At 39.1% G+C, this 21,995-nt stretch overlaps 1 protein-coding gene across 7 annotated transcripts in view; it reads left to right on the forward strand.

Moving 5' to 3' along the window:
- Gria3 (glutamate ionotropic receptor AMPA type subunit 3) overlaps positions 1 to 21,995 on the forward strand; it is a 265,716-nt gene that overhangs the window by 196,167 nt on the left and 47,554 nt on the right. For all 7 annotated transcript variants that reach the window (XR_005497951.2, XM_017601951.3, XM_006257501.5 and 4 more), the window contains 2 exon segments: positions 8,384 to 8,760; positions 19,663 to 19,861. Coding sequence is in view for 6 of the 7 variants with exons in the window: in XM_017601951.3 (XP_017457440.1) it covers positions 8,384 to 8,760; positions 19,663 to 19,861 (576 nt within the window). In the remaining variant the exon portion in view is untranslated.

Below are 21,995 nucleotides of genomic sequence, written 5' to 3' on the forward strand. Positions count from 1 at the left end.
AGCTGAATAATACAAAGTGATTCTGGACAACTGACAGCAAACCAATCCACTGAAGTGGACTGTCAAACTACACTTTTCTCTAAAAGCTAGGAATAGAAAAACTAGACTTTTCTGTCAGGCTAGGAGGAAGAGCTTGCTGTCAGAGAGGAAGATGGCATAAGCTAAATGTGCCTTCATCTTCGTGGAGAAGTTTTAATCCTTTGGCATTAGAAACTTTTCAACATATCTGTACATGATAGAAATTGGGGTTGGGAGATGAAAACATGGGCTTGCATTTCTGGCAGTCCTGACCTCTTGTTCTTTGCAAGTTGCTTCAGAAAAAAAGGAGGAAATACTGTCTGATGATTTCCCAGAGTATTTAATGGACAAAACAATGGAGAGCAGGAAAAATACGACTTGCATTTAGCAGGAAAACTACACAGATAGGCATGGCTTTATATTTCCAGTACTGCCTCCTATATCTTTTGTATGTACTATGGATCAGTGCAGAAAAACAATAAAGGAAGTCAGAGTGGAAGAAAGCTTTACCAAAGACATTGTGTATCTGCGATGAAGTCTCAAGAAAAAGTCAAAAGGAAGTAAGTTTGGTAAAGAATAAAGAAGTCAATTAGTGTCAATCTCTTTTCAGAAGATTCCTGAATTTTTTTGCCTCTAAAGAAATTCAAATCAAAGTTGATGTTGGGGCACCTTGTATCTCTAAGAAGGCTATTTTTGAAACAAACGTCAGCAGCATACAATGTTCCCCATTACGTAAGCTCTTCAGAACATTGTGGTCTTGAAACTGTCCACCTGCTTTTAGCAATTTTGATTTTGAGCTGGATTTCTGTATCACTGCCACGTAGTAATCATTCCAGCTCAAATGGCTCACACACCACCAGTTTTTACTGCTCCCAAATAGTAAGTGTTTTAAGAGGGCCTTTTAAAAGAACATTCTGTGGCTATCAGGATTCTTAAATATTCTTTAGCCAAACATCTAATTCATTTTCACAAATGACTAGGAGACCCACCAGGGCCCAAACATTAGTATTGCTTATTGAGTAAACCAAGAAATTGAAGCCTGCTGGAGCTCAAGAGTGACAGTAATTTTGCTGGGAGGAGGGGTGGTGGCCAATTTTGACAATAGCACAAAATCAGTTTGCCAACTCGAATACCAGTATGCCTGGTCTAGCACTCTGTCTATTGGTTTACATTGCTCAGCTCACTAAATTTATCAGCTTATGGGAATCTTGATATTGCAGTCAGATATGTCATTTCTTCATGGCTTCAGGGTAAAAGGCTTGCATTCTAGCTGGATTATGAGCGATTCCATCTAAGATACTCATTACATTTCTATGTACCCTCTAGGGCAATGCAATACTAATCTCTAGTTATCTCTTGAAATATTTAAAAATACAATGTAAATAGCTGGAATGTTCTGTCCTCAGAGAAGATATATGACCTAACAAAGTTTATTTTTAAAAGAAGGCAAGAAATGGGCTAGAAGGAAAATGGAGCCCCAGTTCTGAAGAGGACACCTCCCAGTGGGCCACTGCCACGTTCTTTATGTTCTTAGCACCTAGAATTAAGAATAAAGATGACGTGGGATTGCTTTGGGAAAGGCCAGGCTAGATACCATCCAGATTGGTTCTACTGACTTGGAAAATAGCAGAAAGCTCAGGAATGGAGATGAAACTGGCATATATGGAATCCAGGTCAGGGTCCTTGGATGTCCCAGACTCTTTCTCACTCCCAGGACAACAGTGCACTTCGTTGCCTATAAGAAATTACCTTAGATCGTCACTATCCTAAGGCAGATTTATTTATCATTAACAAAGGCAGAGAGAGTCAATCTATCCTCCCAGTTAAAGGCAGAGAAGCAAGGACCCAGTGTCAGATGCCATGCATTCCCTGCCAATCTTCAGCTGATTGCACTGGGCTCTGGCAGGAAGGACTGATGGTTTGATCAAAGTGCTCCTCTACTGAAAGGACACATAGACTCCAGGGTAGAGCATTAATGATACATGAAACTCTGCTATTCTGAGCAGAGGAGTGGGGAAATATTCCCAACCAAATTTAGCATCACAGGGCCTTCATCCAGCTCCCGGGATGCCCCGTTTATCTTTTGTGAGTCTTTAAATCCCTCAGCTCCCCAAGGACAAGGAATCCAAATCAATAGACCCATACTGGGACATCTGTTCTGGATAAAGAAATGAGGAGATCCTGTTGTGACCCTGCTTGTTGTTGCCCTGATTTAAATAGTCCCCATCCCTTTCTCCAGATCTTAACAATGGCAGACAACAAACATCTCATAGAGTACAGCCAATAAAGCAGTTTAATCCCTGCTTCCCAACACACAGCAATTGTATTCCTATTGTCCAACTTACTTCTATTCCACTCTTTTTTCTAACACATTAACTTTTCTGGAGGAAATAACTGCTTAAGGCCACTAGAGCTTTAGGCTTGATGCACGGAGCAGGGAACAGATCACGTCTGCTTCTCTTACGGTCTGCATGATAACATCTCTTCTTTTTCTCCTTCCTTCTCCCCTTGCTATCAGAAAGTGCTTTGAAACAGTGGCTGACAAGCTCCTGCTCAAACATAATCTTCAAATGGGTTACAAATTTTATGTGAGCTGATCAGACGAAAATACTTTAAAATGTAACAAGCCTTCCATCTCAAATAATGTGTAAAATTACAGTTAAACTGAATGTCATCACTGCTTAAGATCTGTCAGCTTCTTAAGTTCATGGTCCCTGTGCATAGGAGTCTGTTGGAGTTTAGGTTTTATGATATTTACTACTTTGGCCGCCCACCTATGAAAGCGATTATAAATCCCCTCAAGCTTAATCCCCTCCAATAACGCAGTTGCTTGGGTTTGCCGCTGGTTAAGTGGAAAAAAAAAATCAAACCTAATTTAGTGTGTTTACTGAGCCCACACAGCCATTCTTAAGCTGCTTGATTAAAATCCTTTAAGTAGTCAAAATGCAAGTTAAAAACACAGGTAGAGTTCTCACCCTGAGCTCTCACCATTTGCTGGTTTCTGACTGTCACCTGGAGCACCCTCATACCAAGCATTTACCCACCTAGTGTTCTAAAAGTGACTTTCCTGCTGCTCTTACCAGCACAGGCTTGATGACAACAGGCTGCTGGAGTGGTTTAGGACACCAAAAGAGAGACACTTGATTATTAAGTCAGAAGCTCACCTGCTCCATAGTCCTAGTCATAACCCTTCATGCTTGGCTCCAGTTACAGCTGACTTCCATTAAGAACAAATATCAAGGGAGGAAGTTCGGGGGCGGGGGATAGATTTGGTCCAAGCATGTTATATGCATATATGAATAGTAATGTATTTGGGTGGCTACTTTTTCTTACATTTTCGTCACTATTGGCCTCTTAAATCTTGAATTTTCCTTTTAAGTGACCCTGTTGTTTGTTTGCCATGGCAGTCCCAGGAAAACTGAGGATTATTGGACACTTACTAGTAATCTGCTTCTGTCTTCTCATTGATAATCAAACTGACTACTTCACAGGCATTGTGGCAGAGAGGTCATAAGCTCTGAAATAACCTACCATCACATATATTTTACTTTTTTATTAAATTTATTTATTTATTCACTTTACGACCCAGTATCAGTCCTTCCTCTGCTCCCAGTACCCCCTCAAATAAGTCTCTCCCCATTCCTCTTATATTCCTCTGGGTGTCAAATCCCCCACACTCCCCCATCACACCTCCACTCCACTCCCCCTCCCTTTCCCTAGCCCCACACTACACATGAAGTTGCTGGGGAACTAGGCACATCCAGTCCTGCTAAGGACAGACAAAACTAACCATTTAGGGGTGCAGGATCCACATGCAGGCAGGCAGGCAACAGGCTCAGGGACAACCCTCCCCCAGTTGCTTGGAGGGCGCACATGAAGACCAAGATGCTCATCTGCTACATATGTGTACAGGGCCTAGGCCCAGCCCATGCTAACTCTTTGGTTGGTGATTCAGTCTCTGAGAGTCTCCAAGGGTTCAGCTTAGTTGACTCTATTGTTCTTCCTGTGGAGTCCCTGTCCTCTTTGGGTCCCTCAATCTCTCTTCCAACTCCTCCACAAGACTCGTCAAGCTCTGTCTACTGTTTGGGTGTGAGTTTCTGCATCTCTTTCTGTTGGGTGGAGCATCTCAGAGGACAATTATGTTAGGTTCCTCTCTGCAAGCATAACAGAGTGTCATTAATAGTGTCGACGATGGGTTCTTGCCTATGGAATGGATCTCAATTTGGGGCAGTCATTGGTTGGCCGTTCCCTCAGACTCTGCTCTGTCTTTGTCCTTGCACATCTTGTAGGCAGGACAAAGTTTGGGGCAAAGGCCTTGTGAGTGGATTGCTGTCCTTATCCTTCCACTGGGAGTCCTGTCAGGCCTCAGGAAGTGGCCACTTCAGGATCCACTGCTAGCAATCATCTAGTCTCCCACTTAGAACCTCTGGGGCCTCTCCCCATCCCAGGTCTCTGGCAAGTCCTAGAGATTGCCCCCACCACCCAGACTATCTCCCTTCTCTCTCCCCTGCTCTCCCTACACATGATCCCCCTGCCTCTCTCCCCTCCCCATCCCTTCCTCCACCCAATTTCCTGCTTCGATTGACCTCCAACATCTATTTACTTCCCCTTCTTCATATGTAGGAAGGCATAGTAGTAGGAGAAGGTAAGGGCTTCTCTGAGGCTGCCTCTGAACTGATGCCCCACTTTTGTGACTTATCTCTCAAGAAGGATAAAAGAAATAGAAAATGTAAGTCCCAGTCTCCCACACACCTTACTGCCCTGAGGGCTCAATCAGCAACTTTCTTAGCTTCTGTTGGTTGAGCTTTCTTCTAGTTACTTGCAACTATACTTTTGCCCTTTTCAATCTGCAGGTCTTTGTTAGGGGTAGTCAAAGCTGCATGGTAAATTCTTGTTTTGGAGCTAGGCCACATTATCAGGCCCAGATTTAGCATCATCCTTCATCCTCCATTGCAGCAGCACATTTAAAAATAAAAAAAAGTCTACTTTCTTTGAGAAAGTTCCTGAGATCCCAGCACTTGCAAGACTTTCAGAAGGATCACCACAAATTTGAGGCCTGCCCGAGCCATGCAGTAAATTCAAAGTTAACCTGAACTGCGTAGTAACATGCTCTCATAAGAGGAAAAAAATGGCAGGAAAAGGCTTCCCAGAAAGAAAAAAATCCGAAAATTAGAACTGCTAGGCTAAGGAAAAGAGGCAAGAACTTAAGGGGAACAGATTAGCCCTTTTGTTTTTTGTGATTCAAAAGTACTTTAAACTCAGAATGTCCTCCTTTGGGAATCTGTTCTTTAGCTAAATGTTCCTTGGAACTAGACAATAAAACGTCATTCCTTCTCTGTCTAGCCAGCTCTTGTTAGTGTTTAGTGGTGCTTACCATGTGCTGGGTGTTGCAATTACAGAATTTTGTTCTGTGGGCTTTTGTGGTAGGGGTATTTTCAGTTTGGTTTGGTTTTGCTTTGCTTTGTTTTTCTATTTCAGCCATTATCTCTTCTTTTCTTTCTTTTTGGGATTATGATGTAATTACATCATTACCTGCTCCCTTTCCCCCCACCAAAACTTGTCGTATATCCAGTGGGTTATGGTTTTACATTTAAAGGGGATCAACTGCATCAATCTTCCATTCTGTACCAACTTGGAAAGAGCTCAGTTCCCTTAAATTCAGTCCAACTAAAGTGACTCCCACACCACTTCTACCTTTAAAGACAGACCAAAAAAATTAGCAATTTCTCTGAGGATTAAGACTTACATGATTAAAGAAAGAAGAAGAGAACTGTTAAATTAAGTAATTAAATTCAAATGGAATCAAATGGAGACTGATACTAGATGCATATTTGTGTCCTCTGAGCAGGAGGTAGAGACATGTTGGCACTGAGAAGAGACACCTTTATGTATGAATTCTCTTGGCATGAATACACTCTAGCTGATTCCAAGCTATCTTTGCCAAAAACCCCGATAGCTTTCTGACCAAGTCCATTCTTATCAGGAGCCTTTGTTCCTATGACAAGGTGTAGGCCTCAGCCAAAGGATAAAACAGGTAAAATTTGTCATTGGCTCTCATCTCATCTTCAGTGTGGAACTGAAGATTAAAGAGTTGACTGAAAGATGAAGGGAGGTTGAAGCCATAAATGATGTTGTTGAATAAAGAAAAAATAAAGGACAGAACCTTGAATGTTCTGTCTTATTCTACAAATCTTCAGTGATTACCTCCTAAAAGGGACTTCTGGAATTACAAAATATACCTTGGTGGAGAATGGAAACTTGGTAGAAAAAAAAGGTAAAGAATAATATTCATAGAGGCAGGAAAAGAACCTGATACCTTTAGTGTCAGAGAGCCAAAGGAAAGAGTATTTACCATGCAAAAGCCCAGTGATGTCACATGAGCAGTTGATGTCTGACAAGAGGTGTTTGAGTCTGGCAGCCAAGTTTACAGTTTGAGAAATAATTCCAACAAATCGAAGGGACTATAGAATTAGATCTTGAAGTGGAAGTACTACTTTAATTCAGAGATAATAAAGTTCACATTTCAAGAACATTGACGGTGATGTGTAGGGGTGCACTATGGATAGGATGTTAGAAAGATCAAAAAGTAGAAGGAGTGGTCTTTGGTAAACAGAACAGCCTATGATTTCAACTGAATGTGTGATGTATGCTTTTTCCCTTGGAAGACATGAACAAATGGCTTCTCACTCCCAGTGACAGTGACAATGACAGACTAAAGCAACAATTCCACCAACATTCATCTTGGCAAAGCAATTATTGTATTGGAGCTATTTACAGTGGTATGGGTGAGCAAGTATTTACAGATGCATGGATAATTCATCTGCAGTGTAGATCAAAGTATTAGTAGTACACATATGCAAGCGTCCACTGAAAACAAGTTGCTAGGTAAGCCAGTGGATCTGAATCTCATTATCAGAGTTCTAATCTTAGCCTCTCTTTCCCTTGTAGTAGTCAGTATAAGTCGTGGTCTCTTACAGTGTACATCATTTGAAGAAAGAATGGTCATTGTATCAACCTCAAGGTTGTAGGAATGAAGAAAAACAATATATAGAAAATTACTTGACACAGGGCCTCTCACAGGGTAAGCAGTCAACAAATGGAAGGAACTCTTCACCATCTACATTTTCCCTTAAATCAGGAGCACTTATATAAACAAAAATTCCAGTAAAATAAGGGAGATAGACGTAAGACTATGGATATTAAAATAAGAAAACGAAAGTTAGGTTAGATCTGTCATAAAGAAGTACAAGGTGAGGGATGAGATAGCAAATGGCTTGAGTTGCTCTATTCAATTCACTGACGTAAATTTCATTTTTTGGTCAATGTTTTTGGTTCAAACTTCATCATTCTTCCTCCACCTGTCCCCACAGGCAAAGATACTGAAATGTAACTAAGTTTATCACAGAAAAAGAATCCTGATCATTCTTGATAACTTACTACAGATCTGATATCCCCTAGTCATATACATTTTCTACAGTTACATTTTAAAGCCTGCTTCCACACTAAAACCTACTAGCATTAAATGGGAACAATTACAGAAAGAAGTAGATACAGAAATTCCTAATGCCGTATTTCCTTTAGATTAATATAAAAAGGTGGCATGCCTTTACATGAGTTAATTATTTAGTGCACTGCTACCATTTATTTATCAGTCTGACATGTGTTAATTTTGTGCTTATATTTATCACCAGAAAAGATAGCTTACTTGATAAATTAATACATATTCTAATAATTGTTTTATTCTTGTATCTCTCGTGCAGAGATATTGCATTTTCTCATATACTATGTTCAACAATTGGCAATTATTTAAGGCACATCCGTTTTTAATATAGAGCATACGACAATAATAGATACAAAACCCAATACCGGGTCTCTGTCTTCAAATGATGCATATTTTAACAGACAATGCAGTAGCCTAGAGTTATACTGAATACTACCAGGGAAAAGAAAGAAAATATAAAAAAAAAATCCACGTCGTTGTGCACAGTATACAAAAATTCCAGTAAAATAAGGGAGATAGACATAAGGCTATGAATATTAAAATAAGAAAGCAAAAGTTAGACTAGGTAGGTCATAAGGAAATATAGGTTGAGGTATGAGATAGGAAAGGAAATCAGGGGAAAATGGAATCAGTTCCCCTCAACCAATATGCTTCAGAGGACAAAGACCAGGGCTTTTCCTAATTTGACCAAAAAAATAAAGCCACTTCGAACCCACTGAATGACCCTGCTTCTCTAATCTTAGCATTGACAAATCAGCTGGTCATAGTGATTGAATATACTATATTTCCACTACAGACATTTATTAGGTGAAGATGATAAAGGAAATGCTATCTGTAAAAGCGCTATGTGTCTTTGTTTTTCAGAGAGCTGATATAGCTGTTGCTCCACTCACTATAACATTGGTCCGTGAAGAAGTCATAGATTTCTCAAAGCCATTTATGAGCCTGGGAATCTCCATCATGATAAAGAAGCCTCAGAAATCAAAGCCAGGCGTCTTTTCATTCCTGGATCCTTTGGCTTATGAAATCTGGATGTGCATTGTCTTCGCTTACATTGGAGTCAGTGTAGTTCTCTTCCTAGTCAGCAGATTTAGCCCTTATGAATGGCACTTGGAAGACAACAATGAAGAACCTCGTGACCCACAAAGCCCTCCTGATCCTCCCAATGAATTTGGAATATTTAACAGTCTTTGGTTTTCCTTGGGTGCTTTCATGCAGCAAGGATGTGATATTTCTCCAAGGTTTGTTTGTGTGTAATACAGAATACCTGCTTGTATTTTGTGGTCTTACTGCCCTCATGTCCATCTGGTATTCACCTGCATCAACTTCAGAGTTCTTTCATTCATTTCATCCAATGACAAATTGTCATCACGCCATTTTGTGTGCTTATGTCTATGAGGTGAGTGTGTCACTGGCGATGCTTTGAATGCCTAAGGTTTGCTGCAATGCTCATAGATACCCAAATTCTGGATATAGTTAACTGCCATGTAATATTCTTATGAGTGTATCCTCATTAATTGAGTTGAAATATCTTCGCATTTGCCAAGGGACTGAGTCTGGACAAAATGTGAAAGAAGATAGAGCATTTCTTTAAACCTTCCCACCTTCCACTATTAGTATTGCCATTCTCTTTGTGCTCTCAGACTGCCCAGAACTATACAAGCATATGCTCAAGTTTCTTAGCTAAAACTATAAAACTTCTCGAAGAAAGCAGCAGAAAATCAGTTCAAGCTTTAATGGTGTTGACATATTGAAAATCATCTGGCCATTTATTATAAAGTTAGGCATAGAGTTAAAATGTGATACAGGAATTTTACTGTCATTTATACCCACCTAAGTAAAATGTATAAATGTCCATAGTAGCTTGAGTTGTAATAGACAAAATACAGAAATAAAGCAAAGGTTCAGCTCGTAAATGGATGAAGAACTTGTGGTACATCCATTCAATGGAATACTACTCACTTAAGAGAACAAATTATTCATGCATCCTAACAGGCCAGATGAACCTTGAAAACATAATGCCAAAGTGAAGTAATTCAAACACAAAATGCCACACCCCACTCCACTGTAGTTGAATATACCATTAGAGAGAATCCCATTTGTCCTCAGCAGACAAATCTATAGAGGTAAAAAAAGACAATTACTTCTGGGCAGAGTTTGAAAGGAGAAGAAAAATCAAAAGATAACAATGGTGGTGTAGTAGAGTCTGGAAAGTTTGCCTTTGCAAAACAAATACAAGAATCAGAAACAACTTTTATTTAAGTTTTTAATTTCTTGTTCATTACAGGCTTTTTCTGCTTATTTTTTGAAAGAAATATACTGGACTGGAGAGATAGGTCAGTCATTAAAAGATAGGCTCACGATCAAAACAAGAAGAAATGTACCACTAAAATGTTGCTTGTTCCGATGAATGAGATTTTAATGACGACTTATATTTGCATGTGGGGCATATGTCTTACTTGTCTCATCCTTGTCCTAAACCTGCTGGGATTAACTACAAATGGCATGAGGGAGCTGATGGGGTGATATAAAAACATCCCAAAACTGGATTGTGATGATGGCTACAGAACTCTAAATTTACTTAAACCACTGAGCAAATATAATTCTCATGAGTATTAACACTTACACTGCTAAGTTGTATTCAATGCAAACTTATGTCAGCAAAGCTATTGAAAATACTGTACATGGCTTGGGATGTAATGTAGCTCAGTGTTAGAAACTTGCCCAGCATATGCAAGACTCTGGTTCAATCTCCAGGACCAGAAGACAAGCTAAAAGTGAAGGTCCTGGTCCTCACCAACAAAGCAGATTAATTCACCTAATCACAAACAGTGGTGAATTCATACACAATATTGTAACTAAATATACCATGTTTGTAATCATGAAAAGAATGAGGGGCCAGGGAAATGACTTGGTGGATAAGAACGCTTACTAAGTATGAGAACCTGAGTTCAAGTAGCGGGAACCACATAAAAAGCCAGGCATGTCTGTGTCTGCCTATAACACCAGCATTGTGGGGTGGAGACAAGCAAACCATGAGGGCTCACTGGCCAGTCAGCATAGGTTATGCTTTAGGTTCAGTGAGAGACTCTGTCTCAAGTCAATAACATTCCGAGAGATAAAGGAAGACAGCAGTGTTGTGCTTTGCTTATTAGCATACCCATGCACTCCCATACATATGCCACATATACACACCATACACACACACCCCACCACCCCCATAACAAACATACACACATGAAAATTACTAAACAAAACACTGCAACTTCTGTCAAATTAAGCATTAATGCAAATACTGACTAGAGTCAATACTGTAAATATACAGGGATTTAGAAATTAATGACTTGGGGCTGGGAAGATATAACAACCAATATGGTGGTTCTTTTGCAACCAGGAGGACTTGATTCAATTCCCAGAACCCACATCAAAGCTAAGCATGGTGTTGATTGCTTCCAAACCCAGTGCTAGGCAAGTAGACATAAGGTGACCCATGGTGCTCACTGGGGAGCCGGTCAAGCCTAATTTGTAAACTATAGGCGAATAATAGACCCTGTCTCAAAGCAGAGGGTGGACAGTGTTCCTGAGGATGACACCCATGTCTTTCTTCCTGTCTTCTCTACACAAATTACTACAAATATAAAGATTCAAAAAGGCAATACCATTTTTCAGCGTATCTTTGTGAGATTAGCCATTGAGTGCATTAAACATTTGCCATAAAGCTTTGCAGCATAACCGACTGTGTAGCCATCTTCAGGAGATTTTTTTTTTTTTTTTAGAATTTTCTGTGTGTATCAAGCCTATGCATCCTAACTGCTCCTCCCTGCCTCTCCCCCTCCCCCTCCCCATTCTGTTAAAAAGAATTGCCACCCTCAGTCAGCTGGGCCGGGTTCTTCCAATTATTTCATTTCCTGTTCCTTGTGTGTTCAGACTGTGCCGTTTTGTGATATCATCAGGCAGTTCATTTGGTTGCCTAATTTCTTTCTGAGTTTTGAAAAACAGTCGCTTTGAGAGTCTATGGCCTCTGAATGTATCTATAACTGAAATTTTTCTAACATGGCTTAGTAATCTGTGCTGAAACAGTGCTGAAGAGTCACTAAGGATAGAGATTTTCTTGGTTTTCTGTAAGTCAACTTTCAAAACTACATTTGTGTTAGAAAATCCCACTTAAACAGGTCTCCTCAAAAGTCTTTTTTTTTAAACAAATATTTATTCAAATTACTTAATTAAATAAGAACTAAAGCTGATACTAAAAATGACAAGTGAGACCAGTTTGGGTTTTTTGCTTTAATTTCTGGTGGCAGAATTTAAGTTATGGCTTTTCTGTGGCCCTAAACATAGCAAATGCCTTTTCTTTCCAAGGTACGGATTTTATTATATTGTTCAAAATGTCATCATATAGTACCATGGCTTACAAATTTTTCACCATGACCCACAGTAAGAAATCATTTTTCCATCTTGGTTTACTATGCATAAATGTAAAAAAACAAAGTTATATCAGACATTATTGCTACAGTACTTTGTATACACCAAGACATTACTATCCTGTTTAATTCTTCTTAAAGCTGGCCATGGCTCAACTCACCAAGAGGCCAATAGAACACTTGTAACAACTATTATTTTTATTGCACTTTTGAGTGAGAAATCATTACTTCCATGAGCTCTATTTTCCAACCTATGAGTAATCATTCCTTTGATACTCCTTTGGGCTCACAGAAGAAGGATCTTTAAATCGTTTGTTAAAATGCTATGCTCCATAGCATATGTAATGCATGCCTCTAAGCAAAAACCATGTTTCTCTGTCTCTTGAGATCTCTATTGACTATATATTTGTGATCAACCGTGTATCAGCCCAGCCCACTGTAATTCATTTCTCTATTAGGAGATTTAGAACGTCCTGACAATAATGTAGTTGCACTGTGAGAAGTGTAGTTGCCTTTACTGAAAACATCAGCACTACACTTTGCATAATGACCTCACTCCGAGTACAAAGCTCCAGGAAGCCAAGAATGTAAGCAGAGACTATACAGTTACTTTCCTCAAAATTGAAGTCATTCGATGAATTGTCCTTGAGATTATATTTGAAAATAGAATTGACTAATATTCCACCAGGAGGAAATATGAGAGAAAATTCAGTCTAACTGCTGCCATTTCCTAGGGAAAATACAACCTTCCCTGGTCTCCCACTGTGGACACATGGACACATTATCTACAGTCTCACCTGAATCATACTCTAACCATTGCCACAGTGCACGCATCTTGCCTACTTTTAAGCTGAAGAAAGTGGCACTAGTTAAATAATTCGCTTATACACACTGATAATAATACCCAGAACTCAAATCTAGCTCCAATCCCAAACTCTTGTTCTTCCTCCTATGTGCTTGCTGTTCTGTTCATATCCTAGACAACAGTAGTTCCTAGAGAGCTGACACAAGGGAACCTAACTTCGTGGAGATTTTTTTAAAGCCAGCAGTTCAATTACTTCCACAACCACTTCACATTGCCAATCTGGAGGAGCACGCTTGGTTTCCTCACTCCCTTCATGCTCGGAAACAAGAACTGTTTTCCGATTTCTATCCCTAAAGAAATGCAGCACTTGTTAATAAAAAGGGGCGGTGAGCATGCGTAATACTGCAGAGTATGTGCTCGCTCAGAGCATAAGGCTGCAAAATCAGCAATAATGCATTATGAGAAAAACTGCTGGCGTCATTCCATTGCCATCAAATGCAGTTATTGACAGTTACCTAGAAACCTCGGGATTCTGCATCGATATTAGGCTTGATATTTGAACTGCTCTAATTGTTCCGAGGGAATTACTTTGTTCTACATGAAGCTGTAGGCTGAGTCAACTTCAGAGAAGGTAATCAATGTAATAGGCCAAGGCTATAGCCATACATCAACTGATTTATTGAAGGGAAAGTTCAGAGGAGGAATAAACACCTTCAGTTTAACCCTCTTCATCCTGAACGTGTGCTGGGGGCCACCAGGTGGGGGCAGCCAGATGGAGAGAGCAGAGCGATTGAGCAGGAGGTGCTCATCACAGTCTGCTCAGCAGCTGTGTATCCTGGGGCAACTTACCCAGCCTAGCTAAGCCTGAGTCTCTCATCAATACAATGCCAAGCACAGTTCCCGGCCTCTGAGCTTAATAAATGTGAGCTACTGTTATTATGAACTTAGATTCTCTTAATCATCCTAGTCTAGTGTCTTTACCAGTCAATACTGATTTTGGTCAGAGTGCCTACAAGAATTGAGGAATCCAGCTGAAATGATGGTGCAAGTGCAAGACTGTCCTGAGAGACGAGCAGTGGCATTCCTTCTTGATGCCACCTAGAGCTTTTAAAGATTACAGCTCTTGAAAGCACTCTGAGAGCAATATTCCCTAATATGTCTCTCACATTGACAAGGGGTTATAGCGTTTTACAATCTGAAATGTGTTTCTTTTGTGAAACTTTGATAGAGCCACTTGTGCCATCTAAAGTCCAAGCTCAGACAAATGCTCCCCCTGCTGGCTTTCTCTGAAGCTGCAGGGATAACTGCGGGCTAGCCAAGTAGAAAACAAAAGGATCAGGAGAATTACCAAAGAGAAAACGTGAGGAAGGGACTCACCATTGGGCAAAGATACTCCAAAGGTATTTTTTTATTAAGTTTTCAAGAAAGCAAGTCCTTTGAAGAAGTAGACAGGGACTCCTTCACATTTATACATGACTTCTACACACCTAGATCCTCCTTTAAAGGGACAGATATGTGTAGAATAGCAGAAGGTGTGAGGGGTTTCAGCTGCATATTAAGTGCTAGCTTTCCTTTCGTTATATAGACCACTCTCTTCTTTCTACAGCCAATTCACTTCACTATAGTAGCGATGTGGTGATATATAGTAACTTAAAGGCAGGATTTTTATGACAACTATTTCACAACTTCAGCTGAAAGCTGTCATTTCCATTCTCTGGGACCCAGTTACTTATTCCCATCAGAGAAGATTGTAAGAAACAAAGATTGATTCTGTATATTTTTAAGACTCTATCATACTCCCAGCACTGAATGGAGGATTGTAATGATGGCTATGTCAGAAACAGAAGGGAGGAACGATAAAGAATTTGGACAAAGGCGAAGGCTTTGGTTTTTCCTTAGCTTTGCCATCTCATAAAGCTAAAATATTGCAGATTACAAAATTTACTAATAGGATGAAGGTTATGGTCTCTAACTCACTTTCACTGTCATTTCTGATGTCACAAAATACATTTTCTTATTAATGTAGGAACTCCGGTTTCTTAATATTACAGTTAAGAAGAACATTGTCTGGCTGTTCGATATATGTATTTGGCAACATTTTTCTATGTGTGTTTTCTTTTCTTTTGTTAGCAATTGATTTTCGTTAATTCATAGCTCTTACCGTTTTGTGAAAGGCATGACGTGCACACTATTTTGTGTTTTTTTAAAGCCTAAGTGTGCAGCATTTTTACAGCCATTTCATTATGCTAACCTTGAAATCTGTCTTGTGCAACAAAACTCCTTGGAATGAATGTTAAACATTTTGCAGCTACATTAATGGAAAGAAAGGTACTGGGAAATGATGGGTCTTTCTAATTCAACTCTAAAGTCTTGTCTTATTTTAATAGACCCTTTATAAAATGTGACAGGGTTGACCCATCAGTCACTTTTTATATAGTCGCCCTGTGAAATGTGGCCTTAAGTGGCTGTAGCTTCACTAATGAGAAAAGGGGGGAAATCCAAAAATGCTTGTGGTGCTTCCTCCCTGTGGGTTCCACTACATTTTTCTTCAGTGAAAAGATTTAAGCATGCATGCCAGGTAAATGGAAGAGGATGATAGAAATTCCGCTAAATCCTTTGTCAAATCTACTACTGTCTTGAGGAAGCAATATTAAATGCAATCTTCTGCATTCTCTGCTGATAGTACCAAACAGTTTGTTTAGGTCTGTAAAGCTATTATGTCAGTTTTATACGGACAGTCTCTCAAATTTGTCATGCTTATCCATACCAACATCCCTTGCAACTTGATGGATTAGTTCCAGGACCCCTGTCAGATACCAAACCCTGCAGATGCTCAAGTCCGTTATATAAAATGGCACAGCATTTTGGCATATAATATATATATATGCATCTTTCCGTGTATATTAAATAATCTCTAGATGGCTCATAACACCTCAAACAATGGAAATACTAAGGAAATAGTTGTTACACTATTATTTGGGGAATTGTAAGGGGGAAAGTCTGCATTTACTGAGGACAGCATGGTCCCAGATATTTTCAATGTGCAGCAGGTCAAATGTGTACATGTGGAATATGAGGATGCAGAGAGCTGACTGTATGCCATGAAATTAACCACATAATTGCCAAAGTCAATAACCAGGAGACAAGAGGCCACAAAAAGGACCATTTTGCACTTAGGTTTATTTTCAGTCATGTCAACAGCCAATCTCAGCTGAGTCATTCTGATCAACCACATGATGATATGAGTCAGTATTAGGGTGGCCACAGTAACTAGATTATGATATGCAGGCCTGATTTAAAATCAGACAGACATAGCCACAGTCCATTAGCCTCAATAAAATGGCACAATGTAATTTCCATAAATTACTGTATTTTCCTCCACATTTCAAGCAGGCAATGCATAAACTGCCATTAGTATTCACAGCATAATATACCTCTTCCCATATAAAACTCCAATTCTGGAATTACTCCAAACTCAAGCTTCACTCTGGCCTCAGCAAAACCCATCATTCCACATCAGGATGACTTTTAAAGGTACAGTGCAAGTAAACAACAAATAACAACACACAAACGTGTTCAGTGTTACCACAACCATATTTCTCAGTGCTGGTTTAAAATCTATAATCTTCACACCATTTTGGATTTCCTTATCCAAAACCTAGTTATTTTCATGCTACAAAAGTTTTGGGTATTTTTCTTCTTAGATGTTTTTATCTATTTACTTCATTCATTTTTTAGTTTCATTGGTGAATGAGAGAGAGAGAGAGAGAGAGAGAGAGAGAGAGAGAGAGAGTGCCCAATAGCATGTAAGCGGATGTCAGAGCATAGCATAGCATAACTCTTTGGGGAGTCAATTCAATCCTTCCACATGTGGGTCATGGGAATCTCTTTGTCAGTATGAAACCACAGACAATTTATTTTCTGCTTCTCCTCTCTGTGCCTATTTCTTTATAAAACTCCTTGGCGTGCTTATCTATAATACAGTCCTAGGCAACAGAGATGGGAGATGTAAAAAGTTGATACCCGTCAAGCAATTAGAACAGCTTACCACAAAGGAAGTGTTCAATTAGTGACAGTTTCTGTTTTATCAATTTTATTACCCTACTGCTATGGATGCCATTTTGAAGCGTTAATATTCTGTGCAATAGTTACTTTCAGAGTCAGATAAGTCTATGACATGTTCAAAAATTTGAATATGTCAAGCATAAAATATTATGAAATGTCTAAATTTTTAATCCAAGTACGTTGTATACTTTTAGCATTGGGAAGGGTGACACACTCTTTTCTGACTCATACTCATGTGTTTATTCCTTCTGATTAAAAAAATTTTTTTTCAAGATACAATCGTAAGGATGCAGATTTTCACTTCTAAAAAGTGAAAATGAATATATTTGACTAAGTTTTAGGTATCCAAAGAAAAACAAAAACTGCAGGCTTAAAGATAATCAAGTGTATTTTTTAAAAATAAGTAATCAAGAAATAGTACTTTTATTTATCAAAAACACTTGACAGAATTCTCAGGTTACATTCCCATAAACAGCTGAATTTTCCACATGCTAAGAAAAGGGGGGTCATCTTGGGACACAGAAATTTGAATTTCCTTCAGAGTGGTAAAATCATAGAACATGCAGAGAAGACCTTGATTTGTCAGTTCTCAGCCCAGAACTGCCCTCTTCCCACAGAGCCTGGAGGTGTGCCAGGCTCCTACGCTTCTTCTTTACTTTCTAGCAGAGTGGGAGCTCTTTCTGTGAGATTTTATGGGTACAGAAAAACATAGCCTAACCAGGAAGGAGCTTCTCTCCACAGCAGAACTATACAAAGGATGATGTGGCAATATTTTATAAAACCAAAGGAGCAGATTTTAATTTCTGTAGACCACACTTGCTCCCAGCAATCCTGCAAAGGAAGTGAATCCTAATCTTAGTCACAAGTCATTTCTGAGCATTCGTTGCCCTCTGACTTTCCACATTCCCTCTCCATGAGTAGCACTTGTAATGGAGGAACATAACTTACAACTCTAATTCTATGCTAAAACTTTTAGAAAATACTGTGGCGTAGGTCCAACTCCCATAATTCTGATCTGACTTGTCCAGGGGAGACTCTAGGCAAGGATTATGTCTTGTTTTGCTGTCTTTTGTGGGTTTGGTTTTGTTGTTGTATTGTGCTGTGTTGTTGATGGGCAAGCTTGAGAGTCGCTGGTGAGAGCAATGCTTGTTCATTTCTCAGTTTGATGCACTCATCACTTTCAATAGAATCACGAATGATGCCTATGAATCACATACTCTTGGGAAAGCAGAAATTCTGAATCTACATTTTAGCAAGACCCCTCCCAATGCCAATGAACAATAATATTGACTTTTTTTTTTCATTTTACAATGTGTCTATCTGTGACTACATTCCCTAATAATTGGATTAAAAAGTTGAAGAAAAAATAATGCTTGTTATTAAAACATTCCCACCACTTTCCTACTAATTGAATACTGTTAGTTTCTAAAGACCACATAGAATGAAATTTCAATAGTAAGAAATCAATGGCAGAAACCCAGTGGTGGTGCATGCCTTTAAATCCCAGCATTCAGAAGTCAAAGGCAGGCACATCTCTGAGTCTGAGGCTAGCTTGATCTATAGAGAGAGTTCCAGGATAGCCAGGGCTATTACACAGAAAATCCCTGTCTCAAAAAAGAAAAGGAAAGGAAATATTCGGTAGGATAGAATTGGCTTCTTTGTCTTAGGATTTGAGAAGGAAAGAAGAGGAACAACAGTGTTTTAGTACCTCCCAAAAACTGTATAATGAAGGGAGTTCCCTACTACAATTAGGTCTATCCTGGGTGGCTAAGATTCTTGTGTGAACAGAAAGTATTTTGACCTCTTGATCCTCACTAACCATTTACATGACAATGAAAAGAAACCTTTCCATTTGGCACTATGCCTCATGGTGACCAACTATACAAAACAGCCAAGTCTACATTTGGACCTCAAGTTAACGGCATGAATTTGTCACTATACTCCCATTTCCCTTTAAATATAAAAAGTATTTGGATCCTGTATTTTGCATGACATGACTTTAGGTCACATGTTCCCTAAATTGACTACACAGATAATCACCTGTGTAGTATTTAAAAGTCCAGATATCTAGGTATTCTTCCCACCCCCACCCGGAGCTTTGATTTAATTGATCTTGGATAGACCACAGTGTTTAATCTTCTGTATGTGTACCCAGAAAAGGTCATAGAATGCAAATGTACGATGTGAAATTATAAATGAGAAATGATAAAAGAAAGATTTTTTTATTTGATTAAAAAAGTTTGATTCTAAATCTGTGCTATTTTTGAATCACTGAGACAAAATACCAACTTCAAGGAGGAAAGGTTTACTTTGGCTCATGATCTCAGGATTTTTAGCCCATAAGTACTTGGCCCCTTGCTTTGAGCATCTGCTGAGGCAATACATTATGACAGGAGCATGCGGCTGGTGAGACCTGTTCATGTCCTGGTGTCCAAGAATCAAGAGAGAGGGGAAGGACTAGGTTCCATTATTCCATTCAAGGACAGTCTCTCCTGTAACCTAACTCTCAAGCTAAGCCCCATCTCTTAAAAGATCCCTTAGCACAACAGACAGACCAGCAGCCCAGCTTTTAGCATGTGATCGGGAGACCTTTGAGATCTAAACTAGAGAAAACCTGGAGAGGCCTAAAGAATATTTACCTGTGTCATCATCAAACGCAATCATGACATCATGTTGTTAACACATGACTTCTGGCTGATGTTTTGATTCCATTGTATCATCAGCTTCCCTCCTTCATCACCTATAATAAAAGAATGCTTTTCTATAAAGAAAAACTTTCTCCAATTATGGTGACTTTTTAAAACTGAGATCTGGGCCTTCTGGGTCTAGACTTCTTTTGTTTTGTTTTGTAGATCACTTTCTGGGCGCATTGTTGGAGGGGTTTGGTGGTTCTTCACCCTGATCATAATCTCTTCCTACACTGCAAACCTTGCTGCTTTCCTGACTGTGGAGAGGATGGTGTCCCCTATAGAGAGCGCTGAAGACTTAGCCAAGCAGACTGAAATTGCATATGGGACCCTGGACTCTGGTTCAACAAAAGAATTTTTCAGAGTAAGTACTTTGCTGTTAATTCAGCCTGCTGGTTTTTATTTCAGTTTCACAAAGACAAATTCGCAGCACTTTTAAGTGAAACTAAAATTTCACTAAAAGTGAAAATCATTAGTAGGAAAGTGATAATTTTGTCAAAGGGCAATGTCTTAAATACTATTCTGCTTAGTTGTAATCGGATCCATTATCCATTAGACTCACGGAAGACCTAACAGGTGACATGTGGCAAGCACTGAATTTGAACTCTTAGATTTTAATCTCGACCCTGCTATAAAGCGAGTATTTGTTCTTGGGCAAGTCACTTAGCTGCTTTAGGCTTTTGTCCTCTTACTTGAATAATTTGGGGATTGAACTAAATAATACCTATTCTTTTGAGCTTTTATAAAAGCAATGATTGTTTTTTTGTCTCAGTGGTTCACATAAGTTAGATAATTAACTATAAGACTTTGACAGGTGATGGACTAGAAGAAATTATATATTCTATTTTAGACTTGGTTCTCTACTGAAATGTATTATAGTTGTTTCAGATATGTACATGATGATAATGTTGTTTTCAAGGTACTTTATAATTGTTTTCATTTCTTGAATAGATTTGTTTTGCGTGCACCCCAAAGGCCAATTCTTATTGAGGAAAGAGCAAGTTATTCACTACCAAAACTTTGTAAAGCTATGTAAAGTGCACTGCCATTGTTAAAAACTCAAAATTTTAGTTGTACCAGCAAGAAAAAAAAAGGGAGCTTCATTTAAACTAGAAGATGAGTCCGTGTCATATGCTGCCACTGCCCTCTACTAAAGACACTATAAATGGTTGACACAATGACACAAAAGTCACTTTAGTGTTATATAGGAAAAGTTTTGTCACTCTCTCCAACCAATAAACATGTTCCTGGATGGCAGGTGTAATTAGTGACTTTTTCTCAAAGGTCCAGAGTAAACAGATGTCTCTAAGCTGACTTGTTTTAATAAATCAGTAAACAATATATTTCTCTGAGCTTTGTGGGGAGATTTTAATGGAAAACTAGGAGGAGGGTATCTCTTGACTTTATAGCAATTAACTAAAACCTGTTTTTACTCCCTGAAGAATGGGAGGTTAGTTCTGGGACCTTTCAAGAATTCTCTACACCTCAGGATAGCCATACCTCACTTTTGCCACTTGTGTACAGAGCAGATCATTATGTTCAACTGAGGTAAAAACATCAAAATGATGTTAGGTTGGTGTCTCCTCCTTCCATGGCAGTCCCAGAACCTTATTTAGGAATAGCACTTTGTCCCCTGATATCACTCACATGTGTCAAAGCTGGAAGCCAGGGATTTCCATCTGTCATGTACTGAACATATCATTGGCTCCATGGAAATCTGATTTGGTATCAACCTTCAACAGAGCTTATGTTCACCATCCTAATAGGTATCTAGTCACAATATGAATTAATTGACCACTTAGGACACCACAAAACCACACAGACCCTCTGATAAGGGGTGCTTATTTTACAAGAAAGCATTTTTCTTTTGACAATGGTATGAGATTAGGGAGGTATGTGTTAAATGGTAATCAATACATGACATCAATTCCCATTAAGCTTTCAAAGTCCATCCATCCATACCGTAGGCAAAAGAAGCATTTCTGAGAAGATTTGTTAGCAGACAGGCTTGAAAACATGGCCATATAATCAGTGTGCCCAGACTTCATCCCCATGTACTTTGTGCCTGTATCTACTGATCCAAAGGATGATGGTTTCATTAAAGAGCAGCATATTGCCGCTGATTTGAATCAACAGCCAGTTCTGAACGAAGTTACTGTCTCATGCTAGTTGAATTTTGGATTCACAAATTCCTGGTGACCTTTGCAGCCAATGAGTAGTTCCTATGGAAATGGAGCTGCTTTGAAAATCTGATTAGAAGCAGGCAGATGTAAGGAAGTGCAAATCATTTCTGAAGCCCTAAATGACACATTTTCTTTCTCTAAGTAGTCACTAGTGACAGTGTTAAGACTGGAGGGAGATCCAGAAAAGCACATAAAGCTTGCTGATCTATGAGTGAAACCAAACAGTGCGAAAAGTTAAACTGAAAATGTTCCATGAATGTAACAAAGAGAACGTTAGTTATTCATACAATACATGCACCCAGCCTACTGAACTCC

Source organism: Rattus norvegicus, chromosome X (assembly GCF_036323735.1).
Source record: "Rattus norvegicus strain BN/NHsdMcwi chromosome X, GRCr8, whole genome shotgun sequence".
NCBI lineage: Eukaryota > Metazoa > Chordata > Mammalia > Rodentia > Muridae > Rattus > Rattus norvegicus.